The sequence below is a fragment of the Notamacropus eugenii genome, chromosome 2 (genome assembly GCF_028372415.1).
Source record: "Notamacropus eugenii isolate mMacEug1 chromosome 2, mMacEug1.pri_v2, whole genome shotgun sequence".
In the NCBI taxonomy this organism is placed as follows: Eukaryota; Metazoa; Chordata; class Mammalia; order Diprotodontia; family Macropodidae; genus Notamacropus; species Notamacropus eugenii.
In genome coordinates, this window is record NC_092873.1 from 385,895,507 (window position 1) to 385,920,448 (window position 24,942).

A 24,942-nucleotide genomic window follows, 5' to 3' on the forward strand; every position below is an offset into this window, starting at 1 on the left:
TACAGAAAAAAACACTTTTATTAAGGGGATTTGGATTCTGTGAATTCAGTCAAAGGGCCACACTTGAGGACCTAGAGGGCAACATGTGACCTTGAGGCCACAGATTCCCCATTCCTTAGACCAATGGAACAAGCGTTACTGTTCCTCAGGAAACTGGCTTCAGAGAAAAAGATTTCTAAAGGAAATAATACCCACTCACCACCTCCATCTCTTCATCTCTTCAGAATAAGAAAATTTTAATAGTATGGCAGAAAGAATACTGAACATGGAGTCTCTTCTTGACCCATAGTACTAATATTACTACTGTTATTACAACAACCACCACCACCACCATTCCTCCTCCTCTTCCCTACTACTAACTACTACTAGCTAACATTTATGTCGAGTTTACTATGTACCAGGTACCAGGCTAAGCACTTTACAATTATTAACTCATTTGATCCTTACAACAAACCTGTGAGCTAAGTGTTATTATTATCCTCATTTTACAGATGAGGAAACTGAGGCAAATAGAAGTTTAGTAACTTGCCCAGCTAATAAGTATCTGAGACCTGATTTGAACTTAGCTCCTCCCGACCCCAGGCTCAAGAATCTACCTTCTGCACCTCCTAGCTGCCCCTTACTACCTATGTGATGTTGGGCAAGGCTGCTGGCTTCTCTGAACCTCTATTTCATCATTTATAAAAATGGGATAATGATAGTGCTTATGTCACAGGGTTGTTATTATGATTATCAAATAAGATAATGTGGTAGGTTAAGTTCCCTGAAAATTGTCAAGGGTTATTTAAGCCAACTGATACCTTTTTAGTCTGGAAAGTGTCTTAAGCTTTTGTATCCTATTCTATCTAGCACAATACAGGACTCACTCAATATCAACGAATAAAACACCAATCTGGAGGTGAATTTCTTAGGAAGCAAAAGGTGTGCCTGTTGGGGTCAACTTTATAGGAGTAAGAAGAACTGTGACACTTCCAAGGGGAAAAATAAAGTATCTCTGCTACAAACTGTGCTTCCCTCAGAAAGGCTCTGTCCCTAAGAAACTCCGTACTCAGAACTCTGGTCAGAGGCTTGAAAAGAATCCCTTCTATGAAAACTTGTTCAAGATCACTAGTCCCTGGAGATACCTGGTACTCCTAGGATTTTAGATTTAAAGCTGGAAGGGATGTTTTAAAATATTCTTTTATAGATGAGGAAATGAGGCCCAGAATTAGGTTCTGTCCTAAAGGATTCCATTAGGGAAAAGTTACTCCCGTAAGGTACCAAACTAAGAGAGGAGAGAGGGTATCATATTGTTCATAAAAATGAATGATCCCCTATTAAATTGGCTTCATTTTTCCAGTTAAAGTTGAAAGCCCTGAGGAGATCCATTCACATATGCTCATATGTTTTCTGTTCTCAATATCACAAATCCAGTCTTCTGAAGTTATTAACAACAATTTTGATAATATTAACTGCAACTGATATAGCACTTTGTGGCTTATGGTACTATTTGCATTCATTATTGAATTTGATTGTCCCAGAAGCCCTATGAATTACATAAGTAAGTATTATTTTTCAATTTGAAGAAATTTGAATTTCAATTTGAAGAATCTGAAGAAATTTGAAGAAATAAGAGTTTCAGAAAGGTTAAGGGATTTGGTTATGATCACAGAGCTAATAAGTGATATTGCAGGATCCTGAACCCATGTCTTTTGGCTTCACTGTCATTTTTCATTCCAGTATACCATAACGACTTCTGACAGCAACAGAGCCTGCCCTGCCCTGACTTCATCACTTCCACACCAGTTTTTAGCTGTCTCCAATGTACTTAGCAGAATCACAGAATTTCGGAGAGAACAAATAAAAATATTAATGAATTATTATTATGTACTATAACATATATTACATGTCAAATTATTAATGTCATTAATTAATAATATTAAATTACAACATTTTAAACTTAAAGGTTTGCAAAGTACATTTAAAAATTCACTTTTCTCCCCCTTCCATAAAGTGCATCAGGATGATGATACAGGAGCCCAGTTGATCTTGAAGTCTGATGTAATGTTTGCCTTCTTAAGCCATGTCAAGTCAGGGGAAAGACACTATGAAGATGAACACTCCATTCCCTTGGGCCAAAAAGAGGAAACTAAGGAGCTAGGCGCTTAAGATGAATATCCAGGTATCAGTGCTCCTGAACCTCACCATGGATTCTCAAGATGAACTCCTTGTTGGTGCCCACAGAGCAGGTCTGAGTGGTTATCAAAGCTTTGTAGGACCCTGCATCCTCCATCTTCAGGGAGCTGATCTCTAGGTAGTAGCTATGGGTAGGGACTCTCAACCTTCCCACATAAAGGGGGTTTATTAATGTGATATTGGCTGGTTTTCTTCCTTGTTCTGAGTACACAACAGCAACCAGTGTTCGTGAAATCCAAGCGATGCTTTCAACCTTCTCTCCTGCCATGATTTCCAAAGGAAAAGTAATCGACTCCCCTACAATGCCAACCAGCTCCCCTGGGCCTGCAATCCCTTTGGAGCCTCCTGGCCCTGCAAACACAAAAAGAAAAGAACAAAAATTTCCTTTTCTCAGATCCTCAGGGTCCTGGAAGCCCTCACCTGTTGACAACTCTTTGTACAATAATATTTCACATTTCTATAGCACTTGGAGCTTTATTTAAAAAAAAAAAACAGCTTTGCTCACAATTACCCTTTAAGGGAGTTATTGCAAATATTATTTTTATCTCCATTTTGCAGATGAAGGAACTGAGACTCTGAGAGTGTAGTGGATTGGCTAAAATTTCAGAACATAAAATTTCAGGAGTCTAGATTCAAATCTGACGCCAGCTTTCACCATGATGACAACTAAGAACCTGGGGTTGCAAGGCAGTGGGAGAGGTGGAATGACAACAGATTATGAACAGGTAAAGAAATTTCAGGGTTCATAGGTATGGACTTGGAACACTGTCCCAGCCTAATTGCCGTGGGCTGCCCGAGTCATCTTACCTTTCTCAAGGTCTTTGGTAGCTGGCCAGATAAACGTATTGAGAGAAGAGACTTTCCAGAGTCAGACAAGTGGTAGGCTTTATTCAGGATCTTAGTTACCTGTCCATATGCAGGGTGAGTTCTTCCCCAGGAGAAAGGACACCCCTCCTCATCAAGGAGCAATGATCAAAGAGTGAGAGGGCAGAGGTGGAAGTGGGGAGGGACCCCTCTCAGGCTTTCCTGTCCCCACTTAAGCTCTCCCAGCCACATAGTTCCCACGTGGATACCGTGCATGCTCTCAGCCCCTTAGCTGATTAACAAAAAGGTGTGCTCAGACCACGGACCAGTCTCAAGGGTGGGATGCTCTCCCCAGCAAGTTTCCACTGGGAAGAGGTGGAGAAACAAGAAAGCTCGAGTCTCACTCCTCAATTCCCAGCTGTTCCCTGGGGGTGCCTCATGAGAGTTCGCAATCAAGAAGCCCTCATTTTTACCTGCCCAAGACCGTTCATGTGAGAACTGAGCTTACACCCCAACAGAACACCTGGGAATGATACCAAGATAAAAGGTATCTATGTGTATATGTATGTATGTGCACACACACACAAACATATGTACACACATGTACACGTATACATATATGTGTGCATACACACATATACACATATATATTTGAGGAGGTCATGGGAAATAAGTTACTTGAAGAATTGGGAGGTTAGGGTGTTTGAAGAGTCTCAATATGTATGTTGAAGTCCCTTAGTATGAAGGCAGGGATTGTAGAAAAGAAAAAGACTGTGAGCCAGGTACTGAACTGATTAAAGAAGGAAGGAGAATATCTTTGAGGTCAAAAACAACACCCAACAGATTGGCTAATAAATATAGCTTAAGCGAATCTCTAAGGAGGAGTGGTTATAAAGTAATGATGGTAGAGAGGGAATCTAAAACAAACAATAAGGAGCAAAGAGTGTTTCAATCTCCCCCATCACAACCAGTGAGATAGAGGTATGAGTAAAAGTTCGATCAAGTGTTGGAAATGGTAGCCTCCAAAACTGTGTCATCACGAGGAAGTCAGGGTGGGATCTGAGGCTGTAGAACACAAAATAGAAGGCAGTCTCCAGTCGCAAAAGGTGTCATTCAGCTCTAATAGTGATAATGACGGACATATAACATAGCCCCTTTAAGGTGGGCAAGTTACTTAACCCACATTACCTTATTTGATCATCACAACTCTTTGTGGTTGGTGCTGTTATTGTTGCATTTACACACATGAAGAAACTGAAATTCAGAGAGGCTAAGAATCTTGCCCATGATACTAGAGCTGATGTTAGAGGAAAGATTTGGACTCAAATGCCTCCTGATTCCAAATTCTGTGTTCTTTCTACTACTACACACTGCTAAAGCTCTCCTCTTCTGTCAGACTTGGGGGATGTTTATTATTGCATTTGGTAGTCCTTTTCCCCAGGCCAGCTTTCCCGTGGGGCTTTCTGAGACCCCAGTTCCATTAGTTTAGGGGACCACAGCTTACTCTGCCATAGAACTCAGAGCCTCATTTAATAGGTCACCTCTTTGCCCTATACTCTAAGATACCCTAACTCCTCTCCTTCCCTTCTTTTTCCACTGACCTTGCTCTCTTGATCACCATTTTTCTTTTTAGATATTACAGTTCATCCTCAATCCACCTCTTTGGATTCTCCCTCTTTTTAGAAAGGGCTTTCCTTTTTGAGGTCTGGGAGATCAATACCTTTTTAGTTTTGTGACCTATAAACTTCAAGGCCATCCAACCAGATTTATCTTCCCCTTATAGAGTAGAGGAGTATCTGAAGCTGAGTCTATGGGGGGAAGGGATAGAGATGAAATGTGAGAAATTTTAACTATTTATATTATAAAATTACATATTATATATTATTATATATAATTTCACATTTTACCTGATCTTGGTCTTTTAGGACATTTCTTGCCTGACTTAGAGGAAAGTTGTTTTCTTTCTGAGATAAAAATAGGCCATATTCTTTAATCATTGAAAACTTTTGCCCCCACAAAATGCCAATCTGGGCTCTGCAGGGACATTGTTTCTACTACTGCAGCACTAGGGGGAGAACGGCATCGTTTCTCAAAGTTAGAGGGAGTCAAAAATAAGATATGTTAATATCTATAATAGCCACAAGGTGGCCCCTGAAGCTTGAGATCTGAACACCAGCAAACAAGGGCACTCAATATTTAGTGATTAAATGATTTTGAATAATCTGGGCAAAGATAATTCCCACAAAATAAAACACAAGGTGTTTTAGTTGAGAGGATGGAGGTGTTAGAGGTAAGGACAATAACTCTCCCTGAAAGGAAAAATGAGGCATCCCCAGAACAAACTGTGCTTCCCATACATAGGGAGAAAATTTTGGAAAGAGTATAAAATAAGGAATAAGAGGGCGAGGTGAAAAGATAAAGTAATAGGGATAGGGGGAAAAGAGAGGCTGAGAAGGAAAATAGTGAGTAAAAATAAAGTGAGTAAAAATAAGGAGAGAAATTAACAAATAGTTATAACTTTGAATTATGAAAAATGATAAAATTCAGTGGGAAAAACAAGAAGTCAAGATTATCAAAAGAAATAATGAAAAAAGTGTAAAGGAAGGAGGTTTAGTACTAACAGATCTTAAACTGCAGTACAAGGAAATAATTACAAAAACTATCAGATATTGGCTAAGAAATAAAAAAGGTGGAACAATGGGAAAGAGTAGCAGCAGCAAATAAACATAATCTTGTATTTGAGAAGTGTAAAGATAATTCATTATTTGGTAAAAAAAAAAAATTGTTGGGAAAACTGGAAAGCAGTGTGGCAGAAACTGGACATGGACCAATATCTTACACCATTTACAAGATAAGGTCAAAATAGGTACATGACCTAGACATCATGAGAGATTATACAAGAAAATTAGAAGAACATATTACTTAACGGACTTAAGGATAGGCAAACAATTTATGAATAAACAAGAGATAAAGAGCAAAATTAGGTGTAAAGTGAATAATTTCAATTACATTAAATTAAAAAAAGGTTTTGTACAAATAAAAAAAAATGTAGCCAAGTTCAGAAGGAAAGTGGAAATTGGGAAAAAATTTCTATAGATAATTTGTCAGATAAAGGTCTCACATCTAAAATATATAAAGAACTTTGTCAAATCTATAAGAATATGAGCCATTCCCCAATTGATAAATGGAACTTTCCCCAAAGACTTATTAAGCTTCCTATACCCTTTGATCCAACAATACCACTACTTGATCTATTTTTGAAGATAATTAGGGAAAAAGGAAAAGAACCTATAGTTCTAAAATGTTTATAGCAGCTCTTTTTTTGCGGTGACAAAGAACTGAAAATTTCAGGGATGCCCATCAATTGGGAAATGGCTGAACAAATTGTGGTATATGGTTGTGATGGAATACTACCAAATAAGAAATAATGAACCTAATGATTTTAGAAAAACCTGGAAAGACTTGCACAAAATAGCATCTCTAATTTTCCAGTTTTGTCATGTTTCTCAATCTGACAGGTGTGATGTGGTTCCTAAGAGCTGTTTTGATTTGCATTTCTCTAATTTGCATTTCACTATTAGAACATTGTACACAGTTACAGCCACATTCTGCAATGACTAATTTGGATAGACTTGTCTCTTCTCAGCAATGCAAGGTTCTAAGACAACTCCAAAAGACTCATGATGGAAAATGCTACCCAAGGCCAGAGAAAGAACTATGGAGTCTGCATGTAAATTTAAGCGTGCTTTTTGCTCTCTCTTTTTTGTTTTGTTTCTTTTTTTCTCATAGTTCATTCCATTGGTTCTAATTCTTCTTTGCAATAAGACTAATGTGAAAATGTTTAATGTGAATGTATATATATATATATATAGAACTTATATCAGATTGCATGCCTTCTTGGGGAGAGGGGGGAGGAGGGAAGAGAGGGAGGGGGAGAAAATTTGAAACTCAAAAGCTTGTGGAACTGAATGTTGTAAACTAAATATAAATAAATAAATAAATTTTGAAAATTTTTTTAAATAAGAAATAATGAAGAGCAAAATGAGAAGGGCCAAAAGAACACTGCATACAGTAACAGCATATTGTCTTCAGAACAGCTTTGAGCAAATAAATTATTTTGACTATCATATGAAGAAAGACTCTATCTGCATCCAGAGGAAGAACTGTATAGAATAAATTTAAAGCAATGGAACTGGGGTCTCAGGAAGTCCTGTGGGAAAGCTGGACTGGGGAAAAGGGCTACCAAATAATATAATAAACAGGACCCAAGTCTGACAGAATAAGAGAGTTTTAGCAGTGTGAAATAGTAAAAGGAATACAGAAGGTGGAATCATCACTTGAGATCAAATCTTTCCTCTGACACTAGCTCTATGTGTGTGTCTGTGTGTGTGTCTGTGTGTATGTGTCTGCGTGTGTGTGTCTAATGGTGGCCATCTCTAGGGTGAAGAATGGGGAGGAAGGAAGAAAAAAAAGAAAGGTACATGATGATTTTGTTGTATATTCGAAAAGAATAGCAAATTGTGCTTAGTAAATCTGTAGTTTCATGTGAAATCATCTTTTTTAATGTACTATATTATGAAAATGCTTGTTTTAGGGGCATATTTTAAAGGGCATACTCCTAAGAAATCACACACAGAACTCTGGTCCGGGTTTGTGGAAGGTCCCCTAGTGAGGACAACTGTTTCTCTTTCTGAAAACACAGAACCCTGGGGGCACTTGGTTCTCTTAGGATCATAGATCTAATTAGGGACTTTAGATATTATCCGACTCAACTCCTCCTTTCACAGGTGAGCAAACTGAAACCCAAAGTTAGTTTCTGCTTTTCATTTTATCTTTGTATCCCAGACATCTGGTATAATGCCTTGGATGTGGTAGGGAGCTAATAAATGTTTGTTGAGCAGAACTGAAATGAGTTTGAAGAGCATAAGAAGACATCATTGCCATATACCCTTGGTATCAGAGGGTAAGAACTAGGAAAACTTGTTGTACAAAGACCTTGTTGTATAAAGGATTTTTCAAAGGAATCAATATCCTCTGACCCTGAAGTTGGCCCTGAGATGTCATTTCATATCATGGGCTTTAAGAAAGCCCATGTCTTAGAGACACTATGAGCAGCGAAGGTGAAAAGGGTATCTGCTGATACTCAATGGTTCAGACAATGGACACCTGTGGCCTGTCCCTAATGGCCTCCAACTGAGAAAAGCCAATCCTAAAGGGACTAGACAGGCAAGGAAAGGGAGACAATTTACTCTTTTGTATCAGAGGAAGTCCTCCCCAAGTAAAACCTGATCTGCTCTATGCAAGTTCTCAGGGACCTTCTTCTCAAGGTTCCTGGGAAGACAGGAATAGAAATGGTTACCTGCACAAATATGCCCATCAAGAATGGATAGAGAACTATCTCCAATTAGCACCTGCCAGTGCAAGTATTATATTGGAGAAAGACATTCCCAGATCTCCAGGAGATGCTTAGGATTGAATTCCCAGATATGCTAGTTCTAGATCATAGAGGTGTCAATCATATTTCACAATGCTTCCTTCCTATTCCACCAAACATTTTAGGTTGATGAAACAGTCACCATCTTGACTGATCCTGGAGCTCAGTGTGATTTTTGGTTTTGCAGGTGGTTGCATGGGAAGAATAAAAAGCCAAAATCACAAACCAAGAGGACTGCCATGAACAAACTAGCTACTAACTATTCATGATACTGATTTCAAAGCAACCTCTCCCTACCCTATCCTTGTGAAGTTACTTTTTTGATCCAAGTGTAGGATCAAAACCTTTTTTTTTTTATTATTTAACCTTATACATATATCTTAGCTTCAGATCAGAGTTCTGTTCTGTTGAGATCTGGGATCTCTGCTCTGTCTATCATACCCTATGTTGACTCTGCCTTCCAACTTCATACCCCTTGAAATACTGAGCATCTGTAAAAAAAATGTGATGAGAAAAAAATGTTGATGAGCATGTCACTTGTGTGTCCTTTAAAACAGAGGAAGGATAAAGGGATGGCTACAGCTGTCCTCTAAGGCTCACATTTTCCTTAATGTAATTTAACATAGAAGATGCTGAATCTTAGCTCCTTTCCCTCTTCCCTCTCTATTGGAATGATGAGGAAAATAAATTGTGTTCATTTGAAGGCAGCATGGCAATAGAGGTGGGAGGATGAAGATTGGCAATTGATGGAAACAGGAGCATTTTTTTAAGAAAAAGAACCTTGAAAAAAGGGTACTCATAAAAAAGGAAAAAGACAGTGAAGATTTTGCCCTTGATTTATATGGCAGAGTAGGAGTTTATCACCCTACATTTCCATACGCATATGCACATTACACATGCACACACATATTACCTTCTAATACCCTGAGGAAGTAGTTTAGAGTTGGAATTAGCATGGTGATGGACCCTCTCTAGGAACCTTAGACTTTTGAGCATGAGCTGAAGTTGAGTGAGTGAGATAGCTGAGAGCAAGTAGGTGTCAATTCTATACCTGGGTCACAATAGTTATTCATTAAATCAGAGGGTTTTCAAGCATCAGTTGCATTTACCTCCTTTACAACATCATAAACTACAAAGCTACAAGCAGAGAGTCTATTTCAGAACACTGTAGGTTAACATGTATAACTTTCCCCAGGTTTCCTAGATGAAGGCTATGAGCAAATAAGTTATAAAGTCTGCCAAAGTGCACCTGGGCCCTTCAGATCCTGAGTATCTCTCACACAAAGTTTGCATAAGTAGTTGTACCCTTTACTGTGGCAGCCTCCCATACTACAGTGCAGTGTTTTCCTCTGACATTTCTAAGATGTAGTTGCCAATGAGGTAACAGTGGAAAGTGGAATAGTCTTAAGACTACTGAAAAGGACAGTTGTCAGAGTGGCACTCATGTTCCCTGGTTGAACTTTTAAAGGGATGCATGGTATTTGTAGAGTTGTGTCTCTGGGCATTCATTTTTCCAGTTCCTTTTTTTCTTTCTGGTTAAACAGCACTTCCCAAGGTCACACCTGGGACACCAGGAGAAGTTACATCTAATTATATGAGCGACCCAGAGATAAGTTTTTCAAGGCCTGTCCATAGAAGTTCCAAATGACTGACTAAATCCGTGTTGTTTGTCCTTCATTCTCAAAGAGGACCATGACATGAGTGAGGTGACGCCATGACATGCAAGTGAATTGGATTAAAGTGAGAGAGAGCTCTGCAAAGTCATCAACCTTACTTTGCCCTCCAGAGCCATCTGGGTTCAGTGGTCAGATATAGATCAAGATGACTGGAGATGGCCCTCCCATTAACTCTGTGAGAAGTCACAAGAAGCTGGACACTGTGTGCAACCCAAGGAAATTTTCCTAGGGTCAGAAGCTGATATATCAGATAGCAGGTTTCCTGTCCTGACTGCTGGACAGGAAGTGGAATAGAAGACAGCTCTTAGACATGCAATGAAAGAGACAAGATGAGTTTCGTGTTCGTCCTTCATTGCTGATGAAGACCATGCCATCAGAGCAATGATGACATGACTTGTGCTTGACTTTGTTTTGAGTGAGGGAGGGCTGTGCAGGTCACCAGCCTCACTTCTTCTCCAGAGCCATCTGAATCCAGTGACCTGATATTCCTCAGGATGACTAGAGATGGCCCAGGATGAACTGGGAGACCGTGGGCCCTTAATGGCAAAGGTCTTTGCAGATACTCACTTAGTGTGAGGCGACACCCATTCATTGAATAGGCCTGTTTAAGAAGTAGCCAGGGCATGGCCCCTTTAATGAGATCAAAAAAAACAAAGACATCAGGCTGGGTGGAAAAACAGCCACAGTTACTATTGATAATCACTCTAAAGCTAAGGGGGTCCAGGAGTCCCTGGGAAGGGCTCCTGTTTCCAGTTTCAGAGTGCAGTAAGTTTTAAAGTTTTGGGAGAGGACAAGGTGAGTTTAGATCACAATGAAGTGGCTTCCCTGCTCTCTTTGACTTTAAAACTAAGATGAAGTCTTGTTAGAATTCCTTCACAAGGGGTCTCTTTGTGAACTTGTCTCTCTGGGATGAAAATGAGGAAAGAATGACAAAAGAAAGGATGGAAGAAGCTTAAAATTCAGCTTTACCAAAAGCTGATATACTTTACCACTTTGAAACTTACAATTTACACTTGACTTTCATTTTCATTGTAGCCAGTGGCCAGATTCAGTTCTGTGGGGCTATATCAAGGAAAGAGGCAAGAATGAACTCTAAGTGGGTGCAGGGTGTAAGATTAGAGATCTATTTCTGGAATTAACTTATTTCCCTAGATTTTTAGAAAATAGAGGCCATGGACACTGGGGTGAAGGATGGAGGGAGAGATGTGACATAGATGATTTTTGTCACCCCCACAGCTCCATTGGAAGTACCTGAAGCTTGAGCTGATGACTGTCATAGATATTAAAACAGCTAATTTATAGTTCTCAGAAAACTGAGCAACTGATAAATACCATAATTCTAGATCTAGGAGAAATACTGCCCTCTATTGGACAGTGGGGGGAGGGGGTAAAAGGGGATCAAAAATATTTAATAATTAAATAATCTGAGATACTTTTATTCTAGAGAAAACCAGTTTTCCCAGGAGAATCAGAAAGAAATTTCCCTTAAAAGTTCAGGATCAAATATTTTTGTATTTCAGGTGTCTAGTCATCTACATTCCACTCCCCTCCCCAAAGCAGATTAACATAGACACTCCCTAATCACCTACATTTTACTTCAGCCTTGGAAGTGGAGGGTCTCCTGACAGCGATGGCCTTTACGATTATAGTCAGTTCCACAAGTTACTGAGGATTCTAGTACTTACCAAATATCGTGGCCTCTTCTCAGTCTTCGTTCTTCCATGCAGCATTTGAAGTTATTGACCAACAACTCCTGCTGGATACTTTCTCTTCTCTAGGTTTTCATGCTTCTGTTCTCTCTGGTACCTCCTATGGCTTTTCAGTCTTTGTAAAAAATCATTATTTCTATCTTAACCATGAGCAAACCACAAGGCTTGGTCTTCGGGTTTTTTTCTCTCTACACTCTTACTTTCTATGCTTTTAGTGACCTTAACAGGTCCTAAGAACTGAAATATTATCACTAAGCAGATGACTCCAAGATCTTTATTTCCAGCCCTATTATCTCTCCTGAATTTTAATCCCCAAACACCAGCTCTCTATAGAACCTTGTGAACTTGATGTTCTATACACATCTCAAATTAAGTTTCCAAAATAAAACTCATTATTCCCCCTGCCCTAAGAAAAAAGCCCTAACTCTCTTCTGAATTTCCCTATGTACAGATGCCCCAGTAGATAGAGCACTTGGTCTGGAGTCAGGTAGACCTGAGTTCAAATCCAGCCTCAGATACTTACTATTTGACCCTGAGCAAGTCACTTAACCTCTGTTTGCTCCAGTTTCCTCAACTGTAGAATAGGGATAATGACAGCATTTATCTCTCAGGTTTGTTATGAGGATCAAATGACATATTTGGAAAAAGCACTTGGCATAGTGCCTGGCACGTAAGTACTATATAATAGCTTATTCCCTTCCCCTACTTCTATCAAAGACAACCTCATACTTCCAAACTATCTGTAAGCTCCCTTCACATTCTGTGAACCTCCAGTTCTTCTGCCTTTTTTGATGTATGGGCCTTCTAATCATCCATACACAGCTGGCTGAATGGGAACCCAGCTAGCTGAGTAATTCAGCTCTTCCTCTCCTGTCTGCCTCCCCCTTCCCTTCCTTCTCCTCTCCAGAGGAAGGTAAATTTGGATGGCCAAAAGATGTCCAGTTGACTTGGGTTTTACTGGCCAGCTTCCTTCCCTTTCTTTTCCTTTCCTTTTCTTTCCCTTCCCTTCCCTTCCCTTTCCCCAAATCTCAAGCCTACTGCACTCTGAAGGTAGGATGCCAATTGGCCCCTGCCTAAAGGCTCTTCTGGGCCCTCCTAGTTTTAGAGTGATTATCAATAGTAACTCTTGCTGTTTCCCTCCCAACCTGAAGTCTTTCTTTTTCTTGGCCTCATTAAAGAGGCCATGCCCTGGCTACTGCTTAAACAGTCCTGTTCAATGGGCATTACCTCACCCTAAGTGAGTACCTGCAAAGACCTTGACCTAAAGGGCCCAAGGTCTCCCAGTGCATCCTGGGTCATCTCCAGTCATCCTGATGAATATCTGGTCACTGGATTCAGATGGCTCTGGAGGAGAAGTGAGGCTAGTGACCGGCACAGCCCTCACTCACTCAAAACAAAGTCAAGTGCAAGCCATGTCATCATTTTTCTGATAGCATGGTCTTCTTCAGGAATGAAGGACAAACACAATTCTCATGATTTCCAAACTTCACTTCCTCAAAAGGCCTATGTATCTCCTTATACTCTTGAGAGGTTGGGGAATAAAAGTTTCTGGGCATGATGGGTGATTCCATTGGTACAGAAATGAGATTCTCAGTAATGGATGAAAAATTGTGTCCAATCACTTGGAATGAGTTTTCCCACTCTTTTTCCTGGGCAAACTCTATGATTAAGGATCACTAAGCAATATGCAACCTTAATTGGCTTGAGTGGCAAGGACTGAGTTGGGCAGATGTTGGATTTTGGTCTTCATTCCATTTTGTAGTTCTAGGATGACACTGGATTATTTGTTCTTCCCATGGTCAGAATAACCTTAACTCCTTCTGATATCTTTCCTAAAGATGCAAAAGAGTCTTCTAAATCCCACCCAAATTAAATAAAATTTCTTTGAAGAAATTTGTGAAGGAGAATTTAATCTGTGGTCCCTATCTGGAATCTGGGACAGAAAATATACCATTTAGATGTCACAATTTACTAAAGACCTTCCTGAGCACAGATTCTCCTAGTCCAGAAATGAGTACCTGAATTCTAATAACCATCCTCTGAAATGAGCCCTCTCTTTCTGGCTTCCCAGTAGAGCCCTAAATGAATTCCCCCATATTATTGAAACTAGAATTCTCTCCTGACTAAAAAGGAGAGAGCTGATTTGGCCCAATGGCCTGTCTTTTTCATTCTATATTCTAAGATGTCTCAGGGTGACTGATCCATACAATGGCCAGAAATATCTACCAGGTCCTTCTCAATGATTTTGACATTGGAATCCACTGTTCCAAAAAAGTTTCTTACTGGCTGTTTGATCTTCAGCATTGAGTTACCTAACCTCTTCAGGCCTCAGTTTTCTCAAATAGTAAATGAGGATGTTGGATGAGTTGGTCTCTAAGGCTCTTTTCATCTCAATAGCCTATTATACTATAATCCTAGCACCTCTCTTGTAAGAATAACCAGCCAGAGTTCTAAATTGTAAAGAGATTACTCACAGAGGAAGTGGTGTGCTGTGAGAGATAGAATACTGGACTTGAAATAAAGAACATGTGGATTTATAGCTTATCTCATACACTCAGTGACTACGTGACTCTAGACAAGTCAATTAACTGCTTAAATCTTTTCATCTGTAAAAAATGGGGAAAATAATAACCCCTATTTTCCAGACTTGTTGTGAGGATCAAATGAACTCACATATTTTTCTGTCTCCCTGACTCTCTGTGTCTGTCTTTCGATTTTTCTGTCTGTCTCTGCAAACTTTAAAGCCCTCTATATATGTGAGTTATTATTAATCCAGTCCCCATTCATTTCCTATTTTTTGTTGTTGTTCCTTGAAAGCAATTCATTTGCAGCAGAGTTAAATCAGTATCTGAGCTTGAAGTCAGTGATTGGTTCTCTCACTCTCTCCAGAAATTTTGTCTTCAACACCATAATCCTTCTTCACCATTTACCACTACTGACCACCACCACTCCTCCTCATCCTGGCTTTTCAGAACAGAGAATATGTGCTCTCTTCTAGTCATAAAATTACATCTTAAAAATTACTGGCTTCTCCTTTATGACTCACTATAGATCCCTAGGCTATACTCCTGACGATGATGACATTTGGATTGATATAGGACCAGTAGGGTCCTTCATCCTCACTGCTCAGATTGTTGATCTGTAGAATAGTTCTTAGCAGAAATACTCACTTGATTCTTGTAACTGGGAGTCAACCTCATAGACCACAGCACATATTCCATACTCTTCTGGAACTACTCTGATGATTTATGCATGTGAAGAATGAGAACTCTAGGAAATGTCCTGTATCTTCTCTCCCACGAGTAATTTCTAAGGATAGAATTCTGACTTTCCTAGAACCACAATCACCATCATTGGGACTGGCTTCCTTCTTGAAGCTCGTGATCCAGCAGACAGAGAAAGGAAATTATAAAAGTTTCACAGCCCTTCCCATGTCCTTGGCACTTGCCAGTACCCACAGCCCTGAAGAGCTTTGGAGGAACATCTCTTAGGCCTTGTAAGCCTATGTATACCGAGTGCAATGGAAAGAGCATTCATTGGACTGGAAATGACCTGTAACACCAATCAATTCACTTTTCTTCTCTTGACCTCGATTCCCTCATAAGGAAGGCGAGATGTTTAAACTAAATGGTGTCTAAGGTACCTTCCAATTTAACAATTCTTTGATGCCAAGGGGGCAGCTAGGTGATGCAGTGAATAGAATGCTAGGTCTGAAATCAGGAAGACTTATCTTTATAAGTTCAAATCCTGTCTCAGACACTTACTAGCTATGTGACCCTGGGCAAGTCATTTTACACTATTTGCCTCAGTTTTCTTATGTGTAAAATGAGATGAAGAAGGAAATGACAAACGACTCTAGTATCTGCCAAGAAAACCCCAAATGGGGTCGTGAAGAGTTGGAAAAGCCTGAAACAACTGAACAACAACAAAATGATGTCAAGAACTAAATACAGTGGATTAGTAGACATTTTCATTTCTTCTCAGAGTTTTTAGACTACTGATGTAGAGATATTCCATATATACAATAAGTAAATGAACCTAAGGGGTTCCCCACTGTCTTGGAAATCTGAATAGGGAAGAGGAAAGATAACTCGATAAAGCACAAATGCAGCAAGTGTCTCTTGTCCTGTGACCTTTAAAGCAAAGATTGCTGTTTTCTGTTTGTGTATTTCTTTGGTTATGTTTTGTTTTTGTTTTGAATGGGGGTTATGTTTTGTTTTTGTTTTGACTGGGGGAGGGACGGTTGTGATCTCTCTCTCTCTCTCTCTCTCTCTCTCTCTCTCTCTCTCTCTCTCTCTCTCTCTCTCTGACTCTATGTGTGTCTTTCTGTTTATGTGTCTGTCTGTCTCTATTAGAGGATTTAGGAACAAACATTTATCTCAGGATCTCAGAATTCTTGCACCTCTTAAACTCCTCTGGATCATTCTTTTTCCATGGAAAGATACTAAGCCTCATTAAATAAAACAGGGTTTTTCTGTGCTACATATATATTTATATGAAAATCGGTAGCCCCATAATTTAGAATATATTTCCTCACTCCTTTTTTATTTCTTAGAATCCTTAAATTCCTTCAAAGCACAGCTGAGGAGCCACCTCTTACAGTTATTTCCTGATCTCCCCATTAAAATGCTCTCTCCTTTTTGAAATGACTCTGTATCAGTTTATATATAATTTTAAATTAGCTATCTGAGACCATATTACAATATCTCCTGTACCCCAAATAGACTGTAAGCTCCTTAAGAACAGTCTTTCATTCTGTCTTTGTATTCTCAGCATCTAACACAGTTTCTTTCATGTATTATGTACTTAATAATTTTTTTTAACTGACAAATAATTTAATAAATAAGGTAGGAAGGGATAGAGAGGGGACAGAAGGGGTGGTAGAGAGAGCACATAGGACTGAGTTCTCAAGATTTAACCTCTAGGGACACAGACTTTCTAATATGAAAAATGAAAGCATTGAACTCAATGTTGTCTAATATTCTTTATAAAAACTAATATTTTATATGATTTACATAAACAACAGACAATAGACAAGCAGACAAATTGATATGTAACTGAGCCCTTTGAAAATCTGAAAACTCTGGCTCTAGAGGCCCTTAATACTTTTCCTAAATTCGTTGTGACTGTTTATGATAATCAGGTAAATTATGGGCAAGCCATCATTCAGTACCATTCTATTAACTGCAAGGGTACTAGGATACCCACTGAGTCCAGAAAATCAGTTTAAACAGAAGTGTCACCATGGGTCCTCAGGTGTAATGGTTTTCTGATCACAGTGAAAGAGAGAATCCTTGATGGTCTTGTACATGAGGCTGCTCTTAGATCAGGACTTTGTACATAGTTACATTGAGTTCTTTTTGGGACTCTAAAGGTTGGGAAAGTGAGCCCAGAGGATAGCCACGTTGTTGTATTCAGAAAGAGGGTATTGGACTAGCAGTATATCTATCTGCCCCTCTAAATATTGTTAGTCTAGGGGAAATATGCTCCTGATCACTATCCCTTGATGGGAAGGAGTACCATAAGCTGTATATCCAAGGCTTGTCTCTCTTTCTAACAAATGCCAATTATACAAAGACCACACATGGTGACTAGCCAATAAATTCATTCATCTAAGCCAATAGCAAATAGAAATCAGATAAGATATATAGATAAGAATATACCATTTGTTGATGTTTAGCTGTTTAGTTGCGTCTGACTCTTTGTGACCCTTTTGAGGGGTTTTCTTGGCAGCTCATCCTCCAGTTGAGGAAACTGAATTAAGTGACTTATCCAGGGTCACACAACTAGTAAGTGTCTGAGGCCAAGTTTGAACTCAGGTCTTGCCAACATCAGGACCAGTATTCTATCCACTGTGCCAATTTATTGCCCAAAATTGAATATTATGTAGAGTGAATGAGATCTCCCACTAGGAGTGAAATATCTCAACTCAACCAAGAGAAAGTCAGAGATTTCACCCAAGTAGAGATTTCCCAAAGTCTATTACATAACAAGCTGAAGATAAGGACATGATCAAGGTGCCAACTCTTCTACCTGTGGGCTTATTTCCAGATCCCTTCAGGAACTTCTCTCTAGAGAAAATCTGGACCCTCATTTCTTCTCTTAAAGCTGAAAGACACTTGCCAATTCTAACTCTCAAGCATGCCTGGAACATTGAGTAATCAATCTCTACCAGCTGAAAAGAGTCATAGTAAACGGACTTTGAACCCTTAGTTACACATACATATGAGGGAACTGAACCTAAGACAGGTGAAGAGACTTGTCCCAAATAGCATAAATAGAAAGTGGCAGAAATGGGACACAAATACATACAAATACAAATACATGCTTCAAATGCAGAAGTCTTTCAATGGCATGGTATTGCTCTTGGGCAACTTGTTGAACTGAGAAATACTGAGTAAGAAAAAAATAATAATAAAAGCTTTTCCTGAACTAAAATTATGGTAAGTTGTCAGACAGGCTAGACCTGCATAAAGAAACAAGATTTCTGAAGTACTTTGGGGTCAGCAAATTACAAACCATTGTTATAAGAATAATTCTTATTCCCCGTGATATGTATAGGCTAACTCATGAATGTAGTGGAGAACCATGATGTAGGAGGCATCAATATCCCTTACCAACTGGCCATCTCAAATGTTTATCATCATTTAAATAATATACTAAATCATGTAAATGAGGAAGTGTGCAGACCAAAGTGTCTAGTATAAAGCATCCTGGCTGGATGCTGTTCTGGGCTGGGGACATGGGGAAGAGATCCCAGGTTGAAATGGGGTCTTAGATAAATTAGAGCAGATGCTTTCCCATCACAGTGAGCAGGGCCTTAAAAATGTTGGCTTGATGTCAACTTAAAGTTAGGAATTTTATCATAGGTTTTGACTGTTCCAATACATTCTAGAGCATTCTGAGTTTTCTCTTACCCTTTTCATATGGGTTGCAAATTTCATCCTTCTCTTATAAATAAGCCTCCCCCAAATTAATTGTGACTCAGGTTTAAGAAAAGGGAACTAGGAACAGGGATAGATGCAAGGACAGCATCAAAGATGTGAGGGTGAAAGAGGGTAGTGGTTAAGAATGTAGAATGAGGACCAAGCTATTAAAGAAAAGGTCAGATCTGGACAAAATTAAAGCATGAAGGAAGATAGTCATGGGATTTTAAAATGCAAGGGATCTTAGAGGTCATCTAGTCTATGACCTTGCTTTTTTAGATAAGGAAATTGAGACTTAGTGCATCTAAAGGGTTTTCCCCAAAGGTAGAAAGTAGCACCACCAGGATTCAATCCCAAGTGTTCTGATCCCAAACTCAATGGTCTTTCTATTAGACTACACTGACTTCCATGAAGTCTTTGGGCACAGATTGAATGGCATGATCTCGTGGTCCCCAGATACCATCAAGTCAGCAGGATCACATAGGACTCCTTTAGAACACACTCCACAGTGATGAATTCCTTCTCAGGCATCTAAAGTTACTACGTTTGTTGTGTGCCCAGCCCAGGTAGCAATCAAATTTTACTTTGTTTTTCTTTTAAATCAGTAAGTATAAGAAATATTTGAACACACTGTCTCCTCTCCTGGCTTATCTCTCCTCCTGGAGGGGAAATAAAAAGAGTGCGAGAAGAAAGAAGACTATAGGGGTACAGGGGAGAGAATACTAGAATTTAGTCAGAAAGAACTTGGTTTAAATCCTACCTCCAGCATTTACTAACTACATGAGAATAGGCAAGTTACTTAACTTCAAGTTTTTTTCTGACTCATAAAAATCATGGCTCTAGAGGCAGAAGGGACCTCAAAGTCATCAGATCCAACCCTTTCCTTTTACAAATGAAATAGCAGTTAGTCTATATACACAGGGTCACATAGGCGGTAAGTGACAAAGGCAGGATTTGAACCCAGGCCCTCCAATTCCAAAGCCAATGTTCTTTCCACTCTATCATACTCTATCTTAGTTTCATCACTGCAAAATAAGGATTGTAATATCTATCTTCCAGAGTTGGTGGAAACTTCAAATGAGATAAGGAATACAAAATGCTTCATAAGGCTTAAAAGTCTGTAGAGACTTCAGTTACTATCACTTTTCTCTCTTCATGCCATTGAGCATTGGAGGCAACTAATAAATGTTGAGCTAAAATAAAACATGGAGGGAAAAACTCATGAGATTCGGAGGAAAAGGAGGCAGAGGGGAAATGGCAGAAAGATGCTCTACCTGAACCAATGCATTGTATAGAATAGGGATTCTGAATCTGAGGTCGGTGAAGTTTTGTTTTCAAATAAGTAGGCATTTATTCAGTACCTACTATGTACCAGCCACTGTGTTAAACTCAATATTTCTAAAAAGACAAAAACAGTTCCTGCTTTCAAGAAGCTTAAATTCTTTTTTTGTATTTTCCTTTTTAAAAAAAATTATTTTTATTCAGTTTTTTTTTAATTGAGTTGCAAATTTTTTTGTCTTCCCTGCCATCATTGCAAAGGTAAGCAATATGACATTAATTATAAAAATGAAGTCAGGCGAAACATATTTCTATAATAGCCATGTTGAAAAAAGAAACCAAGAAAAATAAAGAAAAGTGAAAAAATTACACTTCAATTTGCACTAAGTTCATCAATTCTTTCTCTGATGGTGAATATCATTTTTCATCATGAGTCCTTCAGAATTGTTTTGGATCATTGTCTTGATCATAGTAGCTAAGTCTTTCACAAGTTGATCATTATTATAATATTACTGTTTATAATCAAAGCTCTCCTGGCTCTCCTTACTTCACTTTGCCTCCATTCATAGGTTTTCCCAGATTTTTCTGAAATCATTCTGCTTGCCATTTGTTAGTACATGATAGTGCTCCATCAAAATCATATACCACAACTTGTTTAGCCATTCCCCAATGGATGAACGTTGCCTCCATTTCCAAAGAGCTGCTATAAATATTTTTGCACATATCAGTTCTTTTCTTTTTTTTAAAATCTCTTTGGGATGATTCCCTGGGAAGAGGAAAGGAGAGAGATATAAAAAGAAATTTAAAAGATGTAAAAACAAAAGATACTGGTAAAAATTCATTTTTAAAGAGTGATCAACAGTGTCAAATGTTACAGAAAAATCAAGAAGAAAAGGTCATCGGATTTAGCAACTAGGATCTTTAGTAACTTTGAAAAGATAAGTTTAAGTATCATGCTAAGATCAAAAGCCAGGCAGTAAGGAGTTAAGAAGATAGTGATAGGAAAGAAAGTGGAAGCACCTATTGTACATAGTCTTTTTGAGCTTCTGGTCTTTGGAAGAATAAGGTAAACTGGCCACAGTGTGCCAAAGGCCCTTCTTAAGTTCAAATCATCCTTACAAGGACCCAATTAGGGGCTAGGAGGTCCAGAAAACAAGAACTGAATTATGGGTTGCAGATGAGCCCTCATCCTCTCTACTCTCTGTCTACTGAAATGGTTTGGTGCAATGGAAATTTGCCAGCCTTCTCTCTGGTGCACATCCAACTCTGAGCACTAGAAATGAGAAAACGTTGGCATTTCTTTCTTTGCAGGTAAAACTATGGTCTAGTATATTCTAAGCTTAGACAAAACACACATATTAATAACTGACATTTACATAGCTCTTTAAAGTTTACAAAGAGATTTAAACAACTGAAAAAAATAAGAATTGCTCAAGGATAAGTCAAGCCAATATAACAAAAATGATCATTCTACCTAAATTAATCTGCTTATTCAGTGCTGTATCAAACTACCAAAATTATTTTATAAAGCCAAAAATAGAATAACAAAATTCATCTGGAAGAACAAAAGGTCAAGAAAGTCAAGGGAATCAATGAAAAAAAATGTGACAGAAGTTGGCCTAACCATGCTAGATCTCAAACTGTATTGTAAAAGTGTTAATCATCAAAACAATCTGGTACTGAAGAAATAGAGTGGTGATCAGTGGACTAGATTAGGTACACAATACATTGCTACCATAGCAATTTAACTAAAATTTTATTAAATTTAATCATTTAATTTTAATTAATTAAATTTAATTACTTAAATCTAATTCAAAGATCCAAATTTTGAGACAAAAACTCACTATTTGACAAAAAGTGCTGGGAAAAGTAGAAAATCTTGCAGAAACCATAGACCAGCATTTCATACTATGTACCAAGATAAGTTTGAAATGGATACATGATTTACACATAAAGGTGATGCCATAAGCAAACTAGAGGAGCGTGGAATAGTTTATCTGTCAGATCTATGGATAAGGGAAGAATTTAAGACAAAACAAGAGTTAAAGAATATTACGAGAAACAAAATGGGATACTTTTGATAATATTAAATAAAAAACCTTTGCACAAACAAAATTAATGCAGCCAGGACTAGAAGAAAAGCAGAAATGTGGCAAATAATTTTTACAGCAAATACCTCTGATAAGCGCCTCATTTCTCAAATATATAGAGAGCTGAGTTGAGTTTGTAAGAATACAAGCTATTCCCCAATTGATAAGTGGTCAAAAGATATGAACAGGCAGTTTTCTTTTTTTTTTTAAATTGAATTATTTTATTTGTTTTCAGTGTTTGACAATCACTTCCATATGTCTTAGATTTTTTCTACTCTCTTACCCTTATTTCTCCCTCTCTTCCCACTCCCTCCTTGAGACAGCTTACAGTCTTGTATAGATTTGACATGTACATTCTTATTAAATGCATGTTGCATAGCAGAATTAAAATGAATGGGGAAAACCATAAAACAAAACAAAACATAACATAATACAAAAGAAAATGGTCTGTTTCTGTCTGTGATCCAATTCTGTAGTTCTTTCTCTAGATGTGGAAGATGTTTTGCCTCAAGAGTCCATTGGAAATTTTTTAAGTCCATGCATTTCAATGAAGTTCCAAGTCTACCAGAAAAATTCCTCACACACTGTAGTTGTTGCTGTGTACAAAGTTCTCCTGGTTCTGCTCCTTTCACTCAGCATCAGTTCATATAAGTCTTTCCAGGCTTCTATGAAGTCTTCCTCGAACAGGCAGTTTTCAAGCATAGAAATCAGAGCTATCTCTAGTCATGTGAAAAATGCTCTAAATCACTATTGACTAGAGAAATTCAAATTAAAACAACTCTTAGGTGTCACCTAACACCTATCAGATTGGCTAATATGATGGAAAATGTTGATTGTTGAAGGGAATATGGGAAAACTGGGACACTAATGCACTCACTGTTGGTGTAGTTGTGAACTGATTCTACCAATGGAACTATACCCAAAGGGCTATAAAACTGTTCATACCGTTTGATCAAACAATATCACTACTACATCTATATCGCAAAGAGATTTTTTAAAAAGGGTGTGTGTTGGGATTGGAAGCTCAATTCCGTGTGGACGGTCTCGGGCGGGTAAAAGTGGGACTTCTAAATCTTAGAGTCTTACGAGGCCCTCCATGAACAGTGGGGGTTCGAGAAGGTCAGACTGAGCTAGCTCGGCTAGCTCGGGTATTTCCGCCTCTCCCCTGGAGATACGTGATGGGTGGAGTCTCCCTGCCCTCGAGGTCGTCCTGGATTGGAGCACACCTAGTTACCTAACAGCACGATATTGAGATGCAAACTGTGTGGCTGAAGATTAAGTAGGATTGAGGAAGCCAGAAAGCTCTCTCTTAGCACGTGTGGAGCCAAGAGGACAGGCTCAGCTTCTTTTCTTTCCTCTCTCCCCTTCCCCTCTCTCCCCGCTTGTACTTCTGCTTCCAATCCCTTAAGCTTAGCCTCCTTAGGAAATCTCCCCCTCTTCCTCCTAAGGAAGACCCCCCTGCACTTGTAACCGAAACCCTGTAATAAAGCTCAACCCCTGTTCGACTCTGGAACGTCCTTTCTCTCATACGTTTATCCGGTTTGGCCAACCGAAGACCTGGGACAGGTAAGAAAGACTCGGGTAGCCCAATACAGGCCTCTAGGCTTGGCAGGTGTGGGGGAAAGACCTATTTGTAGAAAAGCATTTATAGCAATTCTTTTGTGGTGGTTAAGATTTGGAAATATAGGGCATATCCATCAATTGAAGAATGGCTAAACAAGCTGTGATATATGATTGTCATGGAATAATATTGTGCTATAAGAAATTACAAGCAGAATGATTTCAGGAAAACCTGGAAAGACTTACATGAACTGATGCAAAGTGAACTGGGTATAACAAGGAGAACATTGCACACAGTAACAGCAATATTATACAATGAAGAACTGTGAAGGACTTAGATATACCCCACAATACAACGATCCGAGACAATCTCAAAGAACTCATGCTGAAAAATGCTTTCTTCCTCCAGAAAAAAAGAAGTGATGTCATCTGAATACAACAAAGCACACTATTTTTCCTTTCTTTTTTTCTTTTCTTGTTTGAATTTTCTTCCATAAAATGATTAATATGGAAATATGGTTTACATGATTGCACATATATAACCTATTTCAAATTACTTACTGTCTCAGGGAAGGGGGGAGATAGAGGGAGAGAATTTGGAATTCAAAATCTTTTTAAATGCTAAAGATTGTTTTTATACATAATTGGGAAAAAATAAAATATAATTTAAAAATAAAATTTACAAAGCCCTTCATATACGTTATCTCATTGGAGACTCAGAACAATCATATGAGGTGTCCCCATTTTACAGAAGAGGAAAATGTAGTTGTGACTTACCTGTGATCATTTAGCTAGAGTCTGAGGTAGGATTTAAACCTAGCTCTTCCTCACTCAAATCCAGCACCCTTGTCCATTCTCTAACATCATACTGTTTCTACATGCACATACTCTGCTTGAGCACTTACACAAAAAGCACTCACAGAAATTAGTGTCCAATATGGAAATGACCACTTAACCCTCAACAATCCTCAATTTTATAGATAGCAGTGACTCTGACTTGGAAGGTAGCCAGTTCAAAAGCTACCAAGATAGATTGGGGTAGTGAAAGGGGAAAGGGAGAAACTGGAAAGTGAAGCATCTGAAGCATTAAGTCACAGTGTAACCATGTGTACTCACCTAGGAGGAGACCAAGAAGGAAGAGAGCCCACAGTCTGGGATAGATCATTTTAACCAAGAGCAGGGACCAAGTGAGCTACTTTCTGTCTCTCTGTGTGTGAATAATACCCATATAGACAGAGTTCCTCTTTCTACTTCCAGATTTGGAGCGGGGGGGCATGTAAGTGATTACTT

At 38.7% G+C, this 24,942-nt stretch overlaps 1 protein-coding gene across 3 annotated transcripts; it reads right to left on the bottom strand.

Annotated features, from left to right (window-relative positions):
- Positions 1-30: 30 nt before the first annotated feature.
- Positions 31-24,869, bottom strand: LOC140529029 (SLAM family member 9-like). 3 transcript variants are annotated; one of them, XR_011975395.1, is made up of 3 exons: positions 11,775-13,610; positions 11,094-11,151; positions 2,438-2,526 (listed from the first exon to the last, which is right to left on the bottom strand). XR_011975395.1 is itself a non-coding variant. In XM_072647423.1 (2 exons), exons 1-2 carry the CDS (start codon positions 24,815-24,817, stop codon positions 2,165-2,167), a joined length of 411 nt encoding a protein of 136 aa, XP_072503524.1. In that variant the 5' UTR covers positions 24,818-24,869; the 3' UTR covers positions 31-2,164. The 3 variants fall into 3 exon arrangements, 1 of the variants encoding a protein (XP_072503524.1); XM_072647423.1 differs by lacking the exons at positions 11,094-11,151; positions 11,775-13,610 and adding an exon at positions 24,769-24,869 and having other exon boundaries at positions 31-2,526; XR_011975394.1 differs by lacking the exon at positions 11,094-11,151 and having other exon boundaries at positions 2,437-2,526.
- Between the last annotated feature and the right edge of the window lie 73 nt (positions 24,870-24,942).

Bases quoted from the DNA above. Each gene is read 5' to 3' on its own strand.
- LOC140529029 (XM_072647423.1), bottom strand. From the start codon at position 24,817: ATGATCTATCCCAGACTGTGGGCTCTCTTCCTTCTTGGTCTCCTCCTA. The intron at 2,527-24,768 runs GTGAGTACACAT...TTGTGTTTGCAG, and splicing joins CCTTCTTGGTCTCCTCCTAG to GGCCAGGAGGCTCCAAAGGG.